Source organism: Haematobia irritans, chromosome 2 (assembly GCF_050003625.1).
Source record: "Haematobia irritans isolate KBUSLIRL chromosome 2, ASM5000362v1, whole genome shotgun sequence".
NCBI classification, from domain to species: Eukaryota; Metazoa; Arthropoda; class Insecta; order Diptera; family Muscidae; genus Haematobia; species Haematobia irritans.
Genome location: NC_134398.1, coordinates 149,879,168 through 149,893,119, shown reverse-complemented (window position 1 = coordinate 149,893,119; position 13,952 = coordinate 149,879,168). Strand labels below are relative to the sequence as shown.

Sequence of the window (13,952 nt, the reverse complement as noted above, 5' to 3'; positions counted from 1 at the left end):
GTAGGATTGTGTAAAGAATCTCATTAAATCGACATCATTGTTTGCTCTTCCTGCAATGTGAATATCCTTGCCATTACTTACCATATGTGAATATCCTGTTGGAGGTAACTTGAACACTGCCTAAGGCTCCAATGTGATTAAGTACCGCACAGCGGTAGCCATGACATTGTGCATAGTGAACAAATGTGCGTATGTAAACACTCTCGGATGTATTTCCAATACCAGGGCATATAGCAACAGTAATATCATCTGTAGTCGGAGAAAGAGAAGAACAAAAATATAGAATTGCAATTAATATAATCTGGTGAAAGATATTTAATTAAAAAAAATAGGTTGCTATAGGTAATCAGGTTTATAAAAACCGACCAGACCAGAATCCAATCAAATTGAATTCAATAACGCTTATCAAAGTATTGGCAAACAATATTTTAATAATTTTTTAATTACAAAAATGTTTATGGGGTATGAGAAATTTCGTGAGTTAAAAGAATTTCGAATAATTGGAAGAAAGTTTATTGAAACAAAAAAATATCGAGGATTTTAAAAACCTACTATTCTAGAAAGTAATATTTAGCACAGCTTTCCATGCACCTTAAATGCCACCTGCGCCAAATATAATCTAACAAAATTTGAAGAAAATTTTACCAAAAAACAAAATTTTGTGGTTAGTATGAACTCTTTTCTTTTTATTTTTCTTCGATATATTTTCATATTTTATCTTGAAATTTGTTTCAGTATTTGCAATATAATATGCTATAATTCTTTTTGGTATATAAATATCCAATTTTATATGTGTCGAATTTTAAATGTTTTAACGATTTTAGATTGAACCAAAAAATAACAGTTTGTCAAAATTTTATTTCTATAGAAAATTTTTTCAAACTGTTATTTTTATAGAAAATGTTGTCAAAATTTTATTTCTATAGACAATTTTGTCAAAATTTTATTTCTATACAAAATTTTGTCAAAATTTTATTTCTATAAAAAATTCTGTCAAAATTTTATTACTATAGAAAATTTTGTCAAAATTTTATTTCTATAGAAAATTTTCTCAAAATTTTATTTCTATAGAAAATTTTGTCAAAATTTTATTTTAATAGAAGATTTTGTCAAAAATTTATTACTATAGAAAATTTTGTCTAAATTTTATTTCTATAGAAAATTTTGTCAAAATTTTATTGTATAGAAAAGTTTTTCAAAATTTTATTTCTATAGAAAATTTTGTCAACATTTTATTTTATAGAAAAGTTTTTCAAAATGTTATTTCTATAGAAAATTTTGTCAAAATTTTATTTCTATAGAAAATGTTCTCTAAGTTTTATTTCCATATAGAAAAGTTTTTTAATTTTTTTTTATAGAAAATTTTGTCAACATTTTATTTCTACAGAAAATTTTGTCAAAACTTTATTTCTATAGAAAATTTTGTCAAAATTTTATTGCTATAGAAAATTTTGTCAAAACTTTATGTCTATAGAAAATTTTGTCAATACTTTATTTCTATAGAAAATTTTGTCAAAATTTTATTTCTATAGAAAATTTTGTCAATATTTTATTTCTATGGAAAATTTTATCAAAATTTTATTTCTATAGGAAATTTTGTCAATATTTTATTTCTATTTTCTATAGAAAATTTTGTCAAAATTTTATTTGGAAATATGGAAAATATTTATAGCTTATTTACATTAAAGCTTCTACTTTAAAATAACATCGAGAAATAAATCGAAACTAAATGGGGAAATAGAGTTTGGTGTCGTTTTCGAATGTCCTCCTAGGTGGACATCGGTAGTGAAAGGGTTAAGACTTAATGGACATATTAACAGGACATAACACACTTGGAAAACACATGGTAAGGATTGGCTTAATGACTGGTAATATTTGTAGATGGTGTGTGGACCCGGAGGAAAGACTCCTACCACTTTCTGTGCCAGTATCCGGCATTATCATTTAGAAGAAACAAGACACTGGGCTCTTTTTTCTTTCAGGATGTTACTGACGTACGAGGTTATAACCTGATGAATATACTTGTCCTCTGGATGGAAGGCCTAGAAAACTTGTTTGAAAAAGCAAGTGGAAAACAATACGTTTTCTACGGATTAGTATCATCCTTTATTACCTATTCTATTCTAAGACTGTCAAGTTTTATTTCCATATAGAAAAGTTTCTTAATTTTTTTTCTATAGAAAATTTTGTCAACATTTTATTTCTATAGAAAATTTTGTCAAAACTTTATTTCTATAGAAAATTCTGCCAAAATTTTATTGCTATAGAAAATTTTGTCAAAATTTTATTTCTATAGAAAATTTTGTCAATATTTTATGTCTATGGAAAATTTTGTCAAAATTTTATTTCTATAGGAAATTTTGTCAATATTTTATTTCGATTTTCCATAGAAAATTTTGTCAAAATTTTATTTCTATAGAAAATTTTGTCAAAATTTTATTTTTATAGATGATTTTGTCAAAATTTTATTACTATAGAAAATTTTGTCAAAAGTTTATTTCTATAGAAAATTTTGTCAAAATTTTATTTTTATAGAAGATTTTGTCAAGATTTTATTACTATAGAAAATTTTGTCAAAATTTTATTTTTATAGAAGATTTTGTCAAGATTTTATTACTATAGAAAATTTTGTCAAAATTTTATTTCTATAGGAAATTTTGTCAATATTTTATTTCTATTTTCTATAGAAAATTTTGTCAAAATTTTATTTCTATAGAAAATTTTATCAAAATTTTATTTTTATAGAAGATTTTGTCAAAATTTTATTTCTATAGAAAATTTTGTCAAAATTTTATTTCTATAGAAAATTTTGTCAAAATTTTATTTCTATAGAAAATTTTGTCAAAATATTATTTTTATCGAAAATTTTGTCAAAATTTTATTTTTATAGAAGATTTTGTCAAGATTTTATTACTATAGAAAATTTTTTCAAAATTTTATTGCTATAGAAAATTTTGTCAAAATTTTATTTTATAGAAAAGTTTTTCAAAATTTTATTTCTATAAAAAATTTTGTCAACATTTTATTTTATAGAAAAGTTTTTCAAAATTTTATTTCTATAGAAAATTTTGTCAAAATTTTATTTCTATAGAAAATTTTGTCAAAATTTTATTTCTATAGCAAATTTTGTCAAAATTTTATTTCTATAGAACATTTTGTCTAAATTTTATTACTATAGAAAATTTTGTCAAAATTTTATTTCTATAGAAGATTTTGTCAAAATTTTATTACTATAGAAAATTTTGTCAAAATTTTATTTCTATAGAAAATTTTGTCAAAATTTTATTTCTATAGAAAATTTTGTCAAAATTTTATTACTATAGAAAATTTTGTCAAAATTTTATTGCTATAGAAAATTTTGTCAAAATTTTATTTTATAGAACATTTTCTCTAAGTTTTATTTCTATACAAACTTTTGTCAAAATGTTATTTCTATACAAAATTTTGTCAAAATTTTATTTCTATAGAAAATTTTGTCAAAATTTTATTTCTATAGAAAATTTTGTCAAAATTTTATTTCTATCGAAAATTTTGTCAAAATTTTAATTTTATAAAAAAGTTTTTCAAAATTTTATTTCTATAGAAAATTTTGTCAACATTTTATTTCTACATAAAATTTTGTCGACATTTTATTTCTACAGCAACTTTTGTCAAAATTTTATAGAATTCTATAGAAAATTTTATCGCTATAGAACATTTTGTCAACATTTATTTTTTATAGAAAATTTTGTCAAAATTTTTTTCTACCATTGGGGAAGAAAATTTTATTTCTATAATTGGGAAATAGAAAAAACTCTACCATTTTTGGTAGAATTCTATTAAATGTGGCAACCGTGCTCACATGTCCTCCAGAAGTGAAATTCGAAGATCGGTCTATATTCAGCACAATAGCGTCATTATTGAATGTTGTAGTGTGATTACAACAGATAGACAGACAGACATCGCCAGATCATCTTAGGATTTCTCCGTGATCAAAAGTATATATACTTTATATAGTCGGAAAACGTCATTTCGATGTGTTACGAAGGGAATATAATAATAACTAATAACTATAATAACCCCCATCCCCATTCTATCGTTGTAGGTATAAAAATGCTCGTCATATTTTGTCTGTGATATGATTCTTGTTTTAATAAGGTGAATTGCTTTATTCTATAATATTTTATTCTATTTAAATATTTTTTTGTTTAAAGGAAATGTAATGTTTTTATTGTAACTTTCAAAACTTACCTTCAAATTCTTTTAATGGTTGATACAAATCATACGTTAACGTAGAACCATCCTCCAGGGATAAGTAGACTCTTTCACCCAAAGGCCAGGGGCATTTGACACGACCCACAATACTATGCAGGACAGTTTGAACGTGACCGCTGAAACCCCATAAACGAGTTGGAATGTATCTGTAAAGGAAGCAAAAAAAAAATATGAATTCATTGAAAATGGTTACTAATGGAGTTGAAACTGTTGTGATGAATAATATAACGTATGGACAAGAAAATTCCTTGACATATTTATTTATTTAATAAGACCTTGGGGAATAGAAAATAAATTAAGGAGACTTTATGCAAGAGAGAAAAACAATTATGAAACATTGTTTTGAGTGTAGTGAAGAGGTAGCTTCATTCAACAACATATTATAATTAACAAGAGGCTTTCAAAAAATTGTATTTAAATATCTACGCCTTTGGCATCAACAATCGGTTTAGCATTCAACAAGTTCCCAAAGTATTTTTCTTTCTATTCTTTATCAAATAATTGTTTTTAACTTTCAACCGTAATTACTGTTCGTGGATATGGTAATTGTTGTGGTCACAAATCACTTATAATTTAAATAACAAAATGAATGGATGAAACAAAACTTCAGAGGTTCCTCAACCACGTAAATAACCATGTAGAAGGGGAAGTTTTACACACAAAAAAACTACTTTCCTTCGGAAAAAATTTTAGGCTAACGTAATTGCCCAATATAATAGTGAGGGCAAATTATTTTTTTATATGAGAATTTAGTCCGAATACATCGTAACATACTGATTATTCGAATTTTTGTCACAATTTTCTCTAATATGTTTTATTTGCTTTAAAGCATTTTGTAAGGCCAAAAGAAAATACCACGTAAATAACCATCTAGAAGAGGAAGTTTTACACACAAAGAAAAAACTACTTTCCTTTGGGAAAAAATTTAGACTAACGTAATTGCCCAATATAATATTGAGGGCAAATTTTAAATTAATTTTTCGTCAAATATAAGAGAATTTAGTCCGATTATCATTGTAACATACCTAGCAAAAAAAAATTTGGAATTTCTTCCAAAGGCACAACTTTAAAAGCACTTCCAGAAGATGCACTTCCAATGATGTTCGTTATTTTAACTACCCAGGAAGATCTTTTAATTCAATTTTTTATAACTTGGTTTTTTCATATTTTTAATGGGTAATTTTAACTTTTTTTGTTTCAAATAGGTTAAAAACAGAGTAGGAATTCATAAAATGGTACTACACGTTTAAATTTTGTCGAAAAAATGCTAAATTCAATATGAAAAAATTGTGCATTTTTAAAAATATTTGAGGTCAAACGTTTCCAACAAGCGTTAGAATCCATTAAAAATTATAAAAAATTATAAAAATTATTTAATTGACAAAATATCACAGAATTTTTTAATTTACATCCAAAACATTGAATTCGGATCACACCTAAAAAATTGATGCAAATTCAGTGCAATGGCTGTTGAAATAGAGGACTTCCGTCCTATGACACGCCCATGTTAAATTCATCGCTTCTCAATTTTGCTCCTCTTCGGGATCCAAAAAGACCATTTTCATTCCTTTTTTTGCTGGGATACTGTATAATATAATTTTTGTCACAATTTTCTCTAATCTTTTTTATTTACTTTAAAAAACATTTTGTAAGGCCAAAAGAAAATGCCTTTTGCCTAAAATGTCGTTCCTCAAAAAAGAAAACTCTTCTTTCAGTGAACATACCTTCAATAAAAAGATGAATCGATGTAGCAATATCCGTCTGAGGAGCACGGTTGCCACAGTTGGTAGAATTCTACCAAAAATTTTAGATTTTTTACTGTTTGGTAGATTGGTAGAATTCTTGATGGTTTCGTAGATTTTGCAAGATTTTCCTCTCCAACAAGAAGGTACTTACAAAATGTTCTATAAAAATAAAATTTTGACAAACTTTTCTATAAAAATAAAATTTTATAAAACAAAATTAACAAAATTATGTATAGAAATAAAATATTGACAAATTTTAAATACAATTTTGACAAAATTTTCTATAGAAATGAAATTTGTACAAAATTTTCTATAGAAATAACATTTTTATAATATATTCTATAGAAATAAAATTTTGACAACATTTTCTATAGAAATAAAATTTGGACAAAATTTTCAATCGAAATAATATTTTGAAAAAATTTTCTATAGAAATTAAATTTTGTCAAATTTTTCTATAGAAATAAAATTTTGACAAAATTTTCTATAGAAATTAAATTTTTATAAAACTTTCTATAGAAATAAAATATGGACAAAATTTTTTATAGAAATTAAATTTCGTAAAATTTTTCTATAGAAATAAAATTTTGATAAAATTTTCAATAGAAATAAAATTTTGATAAAATTTTCAATAGAAATAATATTTTGAAAAAATTTTTAATAGAAATTAAATTTTGTAAAATTTTTGTATTGAAATAAAATTTCTATGAAATAAAATTTGGACAAAATTTTCAATAGATATAAAATGTTGACAAATTTTAAATAAAATTTTGACATAATTTTCTATAGAAATGAATTTGGACAAAATTTTCTATAGAAATAAAATTTTTATAAAATTTTCTATAGAAATAAAATTTTTATAAAATTTTCTATAGAAATAAAATTTTGACAATATTTTCTATAGAAAAAAAATTTGGACAAAATTTTCAATAGAAATAATATTTTGAAAAAAATTTCTATAGAAATAAAATTTTGTAAAATTTTTCTATAGAAATAAAATGTTGACAAAATTTTCTATAGAAATAAAATTTGGACAACATTTTTTATAGAAATTAAATTTCGTAAAATTTTTCTATAGAAATAAAATTTTGACAAAAGTTTCTATAGAAATAAAATTTTGATAAAATTTTCAATAGAAATAATATTTAGAAAAAATTTTCAATAGAAATTAAATTTTGTAAAATTTTTGTATTGAAATAAAATTTCTATGAAATAAAATTTGGACAATATTTTCTATAGATATAAAATGTTGACAAATTTTAAATAAAATTTTGACATAATTTTCTATAGAAATGAAATTTGGACAAAATTTTCTATAGAAATAAAATTTTGACAACATTTTCTATAGAAATAAAATTTGGACAAAATGTTCAATAGAAATAATATTTTGAAAAAAATTTCTATAGAAATTAAATTTTGTAAAATTTTCATATAGAAATAAAATTTTGACAAATTTTAAATAAAATTTTGACAAAATTTTCTTAGAAATAAAATGTTGACAAAATTTTCTATAGAAATAAAATTTTAGAAATTACATTTTTATAAAACTTTCTTGGACAAAATTCTTTATAGAAATTAAATTTCGCAAAATTTTTCTATAGAAATAAAATTTTGACAAAAGTTTCTATAGAAATAAAATTTTGACAACATTTTCAATAGGAATTAAATTTTGTAAAGTTTTTGTTTTGAAATAATTGAAATTGGGACAAAATTTTGACAAAAATTTCTATAGAAATAAAATTTTGACAAAGTTTTCTATAGAAATAAAACTTTGCAATATAAGATTTGTTTGTTTGGTAGTTTTTGTTTTTTTTTTTGTTTGGCTCGTGTGGCAACCGTGCTCAGGAGACGACCCTGAGCATTATTTCCAAAGACACCATGAGTATATCTCGTCTCTTTCGGGGTGTTACAAACATATGCATTATCCTACAATACCCTGTTCGATAATGTGACGCAGGTTATAAAAATATTAGAATTCGGACAGATTGGGAATCTCTGATTTGGAACAATGGCAAAAACAATTCCCATTCTAATTGCTATGACACCAAGACACGTTAAAATATACCTCCTCGAAATTTATTTGAATTCATCATATATGATGATGATGGCGATACACACTTGTAATTTGATTACTATTGTCTATACATAATTAAACGCAACAGAATTGTTTCTAAAAAGTAGTATGTACTCGTAGTGATGAGTGTAAAAAATTTCATATAAAAAAAACAATAAAAGTCAATGGTCGTAAATAGACAAGTATTCCCTTCCCAGTTATAACACCTTGTTTTTTTTTTCAATAATTTAACAGTTGGCTTAAGTCAACAGCTGCAATTCGACTAGATTTTTCCAAGTGATACCACCCCAATGTATGTTTAGGACTTTTGCATAGTCAGCATATGAACTGCATACTAGCTTATTTAAAAAAAAATTATGGGATCCAAAGTTGTTGACCTTCACTTAAGAATTTTGGTATTAATTCCAAACCATCAGCCATTACGTTGGTCCACACCATTACCATCGGCGGCGATTCAAACTTTTTTTGTGCAACGGTGAGCACCTGCACTTGTGTTCTTGCACTCACCCAGAAAAAAGTTAACCCACAATGAACGAACACGTAGGTTTATTTTAGAAAATTTTAACTAAAATATTTTAGTAATTACAACATTATACAAATAAGTTATTAATTTTTGTCAAATTGAAGAAAATTTATTAAAAATTATATTTTTTTCTGCTGTTTAATAACATTTTGGAAGAAAAAAATTGGAATTGAAAATTGTTAAAATGTCTTTAGCGCTATACGAATTTCAAGAAACATTTACTTATTTGAGAAACTTACGAACTCAATTGAAACAAACTTCACCCTTTTTTAGGAAAATATGCACTATTTTCATAAATAGTAAAATTGTGTACTTCATTTGTATAAAACTTTTTTTTCTTCTCATTTTTAGTTCACGTCATTATAGTAAGCAAACAGTAATTAAAATAAGAACATTTGTTCACATTTGGCAAAATTGAACTAAAATTAACTAATTTTCATGAACTAAAATAAAGTTTAAACGGTTATAAAAAATTTCGTTGTCTTTTGACTCCAATATATTTTGACTCCAATTACGTGGAGTCAAAATATATGGCGAATATTATCGGGAAAATAACCTAAAGACAAAAGTATTGGCAGACAAACATTTCGGTCACAGACCATGGACATTCCAATAGGACTTTGCACCTTCGCACTCAGCCAGCGTGTGATAACTTTTCCAAACTAATTCTAAAATTTGATGTGGTTTCCGGCATTTTGTGCTTTTGAACAATAAAATTAAGAAACCAAGTGAGTAAAGTATCACAATGGACTGAATTGTCTAAGTGAGCCTGAATCGGGTAAAGTAGTTTACGATTTAGAAAAACATTTTTTCTTTTAGCGTATGAAATAATCTTCCTATTTTACCAACCAACAAATTCGTATACCCGAAATGCATAAAACTTTCTTCCTTGCAATGCTTTTAAAAATGTTTCCAATTTTATTACTCTTCCCTATGTAATTTTTCGCAAATACATGGAATAACCAAAAGCCTATGGCTAGGTGAAATCCGATTATTTTAATTACCATCAATAACTTATATCTAAATCTAATGACATTGAACTTTTAGGAATAATATTGAATTTTCCAGTGAGTTAGCGTGTCGCCATGTTTTCCGTACTCGAACACTTTATTATTCCAAATGATATCATTAGAAAAAAAATCCAAACAAAATAATGGGAAAACACTTAGATTTTATTACTACTAAATACGGCGCAGAGCAAGAATATTTTCAATGAAATGGAAATGAGTTCGTACACATGAAAAAATAGACAATTTTGTCAAAATTTTATTTCTATAGAAAATTTTGTAAAAATTTTGTCAACATTTTATTTCTATAGAAAATTTTGTAAAAATTTTATTTCTATAAAAAATGTTGTCAAAATTTTCTTTCTATAGAAAATTGTCAAAATTTTATTTCTACAGAAAATTTTGTCAAAATTTTATTTCTATAGAAAAATTTGTCAAAATTTTATTTTTATAGAAAATTTTGTCAAAATTGTATTTTTATAGAAAATTTTGTCAAGATTTTATTTCTATAGAAAATTTTGTCAAAATTTTATCTCCATAGAAAATTTTGTCAAAATTTTATCTCTATAGAAAATTTTGTCAAAATTTTATCTCTATAGAAAATTTTGTCAAAATTTTATCTCTATAGAAAATTTTGTCAAAATTTTATCTCTATAGAAAATTTTGTAAAAATTTTATTTCTATAAAAAATGTTGTCAAAATTTTCTTTCTATAGAAAATTTTGTCCAAATTTTATTTCTGTAGAAAATTTTGTCAAAATTTTATTTCTATAGAAAATTTTTTCAAAATTTTATTTCTATAAAAAATTTTGTCAAAATTTTATTTCTATAGAAAATTTTGTCAAAATTTTGTCTCTATAGAAAATTTTCTCAAAAATTTACCTCTATAGAAAATTTTGTCAAAATTTTATTTCTATAGAAAATTTTGTCAAAATTTTATTTCTATAGAGAAATTTGTGACAACTATATTTCTATAGAAAATTTTGTGACAATTTTATTTCTATAGAAAATTTTGTCAACATTTTATTTCTATAGAAAATTTTGTCAAAATTTTATTTCTATAGAAAATTTTGTCAAAATTTTATTTCTATAAAAAATTATGTCAAAATTTTATTTCTATAAAAAATTATGTCAAAATTTTATTTCTATAGAAAATTTTGTCAAAATTTTATTTCTATACAAAATTTTGTAAAAATTTTATTTCTATAAAAAAATGTTGTCAAAATTTTCTTTCTATAGAAAATTTTGTCAAAATTTTATTTCTATAGAAAATTTTGTCAAAATTTTATTTCTATAGAAAATTTTTTCAATATTTTATTTCTATAAAAAATTTTGTCAACATTTTATTTCTATAGAAAATTTTGTCAAAATTTTATTTCTATAAAAAATTATGTCAAAATTTTATTTCTATAGAAAATTTTGTCAAAATTTTATTTCTATAGAATATTTTGTCAAAATTTTATTTCTATAGAAAATTTTGTCAAAATTTTATTCCTATAGAAAATTTTGTCAAGATTTTATTCCTATAGAAAATTTTGTCAAAATTTTATTTTTATAGAAAATTTTGTCAAGATTTTATTTCTATAGAAAATTTTGTCAAAATTTTGTCTCTATAGAAAATTTTGTCAAAATTTTATCTCTATAGAAAATTTTGTCAAAATTTTATCTCTATAGAAAATTTTGTCAAAATTTTATCTCTATAGAAAATTTTGTCAAAATTTTATCTCTATAGAAAATTTTGTCAACATTTTATTTCTATAGAAAATTTTGTAAAAATTTTATTTCCATAGAAAATTTTGTAAAAATTTTATTTCTATAGAAAATTTTGTCAAAATTTTATTTCTATAAAAATTTTGTAAAAATTTTATTTCTATAGAAAATTTTGTCAAAATTTTATTTCCATAGAAAATTTTGTTAAAATTTTATTTCTATTGATAATTTTGTCAAAATTTTATTTTTACAGAAAATTTTGTCAAAATTTTATTTTTATAGAAAATTTTGTCAAAATTTTATTTCTGTAGAAAATTTTGACAAAATTGTATTCTTATAGAAAATTTTGTCAAAATTTTATTTTTCATAGAAAATTTTGTCAACATTTTATTTCTATAGAAAATTTTGTCAAAATTTTATTTCTATGGAAAATTTTGTCAAAATTTTATTTCTATAGAAAATTTTGTTAAATTTTATTTCTATTGATAATTTTGTCAAAATTTTATTTTTATAGAAAATTTTGTCAAAATTTTATTTCTATGGAAAATTTTATCAAAATTTTATTTTCCATAGAAAATTTTGTCAAAATTTTATTTTTATAGAAAATTTTGTCAAGATTTTATCTCTATAGAAAATTTTGTAAAAATTTTATTTTTATAGAAAATTTTGTCAAAATTTTATCTCTCTAGAAAATTTTGTCAAAATTTTATTTCTATGTTATATAAAATTTTGTCAAAATTTTATTTCTATATAAACTTATGTCAAAATTTTATTTCTATAGAAAATTTGGCCAAAATTTTATTTCTATAGAAAATGTTGTCAAAATTTTATTTCTATACAAAATTTTGTCCAAATTTTATTTCTATAGAGAAATTTGTGACAATTTTATTTCTATAGAAAATTTTGTCAAAACTTTATTTCTATAGGAAATTTGGCTATATTTTATTTCTATATAAAATTTTCCCATATAAAGGGTGGATAATATGCATTGCAACCAACTTCAGGTTGCTATCATATCTAAACCGCTTGTCTAACGACACATCACAGATATATGATGATAGTGATAATTTATTTTATTGATTACAAGCTCACAAACGCATTTAGATTGATTACATTCACAGAAAAAAGTTTCAAGAAAATGTTTCTAATTGAGCTTTAAAAAATATTAAATTTAAAATTTAATTGATTCAACAATTTTTTTTTTAATTGAAACAAAAATCATCCACAAAAAATTTATAGTATCAATTATTTTTTTAATCGGATCAATTTTTTTTAATTGATACCATCATTTCTGCGTTTGAAGTTATTTCAATTGAAAATTGATTGGATCAATTAATTTCGTGATTGAAGACAAAAAATATTTGTGTGTTCCGAAATAAAGCGTGATAGTGTGATTGCTATATATTTGGCTGGAAAACCACAAGAGACTATCGTTAGACCCACCAACATTTAACATACATGTGAATAAAACTGGCAGCACAGAAACAAATTTCACGAACATTTTTCCAATTAAAATCTTAATTGAATTTAAAAAATATTCATTTAAAAATTTAATTGATTTAACAAATTTTTTAATTGAAACAAAAATCAATCACACTAATTAATAGTATACATTAATTTTTTAATTGGATCAATAAATATTTTAATTGACTGTCAATTAATTTTTTAATTGATACTATCTTGTCTGTGATTGAAGACATTTCAATTAAAAAAATTAATTGGATCAATTAATTTTGTGATTGAATCAGAAAAAAATTTTGTGTGAGTGTTGGATCGCGCCCAAAAACTGAATTTAACAAAACCCAAAATGATCCGAAAAGTGAAGGTCAAATTTGGTCGATATATGAAGACTATCTCGTTAGCTGAACATATCGCCAGAACGAATGCAACACATATTGCAAAATGGCTTGGACTAAAGCCATTCAAGTTCCAAAAAGTACAATAGCTTAACGATGCACAAAAAAGTTAAGTCAACATAAATGTCGAATATTATCGAAAACCTAAAGACTGAAACAGACATACATATCGGCTGAAAACCATTGACTTTCCAATAGGACTCTGCACCATCGCAATCAGCCCACGTCAACGACAAATGGGTTAAAAAAGGTTTCTCGCTTCATTTTTACCGCACAATGGCCACCAAAATCTGCGGAATTTAATCCGTTATACTTTTTCGCCTTTGCCATTTTGGAGAGGAGATTTTGAACTAAAATATTCTAAAGAGTCGAGTACCTCAAGACATCGATTCGCCAGGAACGGGCCAAAAAAACGGAAGAGCCACTTTCGTGCAGCCTGCGTGTGATGAATTTGTCGGCGGTTGGAAGGCCATAATTCGCAAAGTAGCCAATTTGAACAAATCTAAACTGATTCTAAAATTTGATGTTATTTCCGACATTTATGGCTTTAAAAAATATAATAAAAAATAAAATAAATAAAAAGCAATAAAATAAAAGCCTTCCTGTATGTAGTATCAATTAGTAATATTTTGTCACATAAAATTAACTTAATTTCAAAAAAAAAATCCAAAGTCTTTTATTTTCAACTGTGTATCCTTTAATTCAACTAACTAAGTCATTGAAAAGCGTAACAAGTGCTAATGAAACTCATTTTAGTGCTACTTTTGCTCAGCTTTCTTCTCGA

The 13,952-nt window shown here is 23.5% G+C and overlaps 1 protein-coding gene across 7 annotated transcripts in view; it reads right to left on the bottom strand.

Moving 5' to 3' along the window:
- Nucleotides 1-13,952, bottom strand: part of Hydr2 (abhydrolase domain-containing protein 2) — a 78,166-nt gene that overhangs the window by 13,043 nt on the left and 51,171 nt on the right. For all 7 annotated transcript variants that reach the window (XM_075296605.1, XM_075296607.1, XM_075296608.1 and 4 more), the window contains 2 exons: nt 4,231-4,400; nt 82-249 (listed from right to left, as the gene is read on the bottom strand). In XM_075296605.1, the coding sequence (XP_075152720.1) occupies nt 82-249; nt 4,231-4,400 (338 nt within the window). The remainder of the gene's footprint in view (nt 1-81; nt 250-4,230; nt 4,401-13,952) is intronic.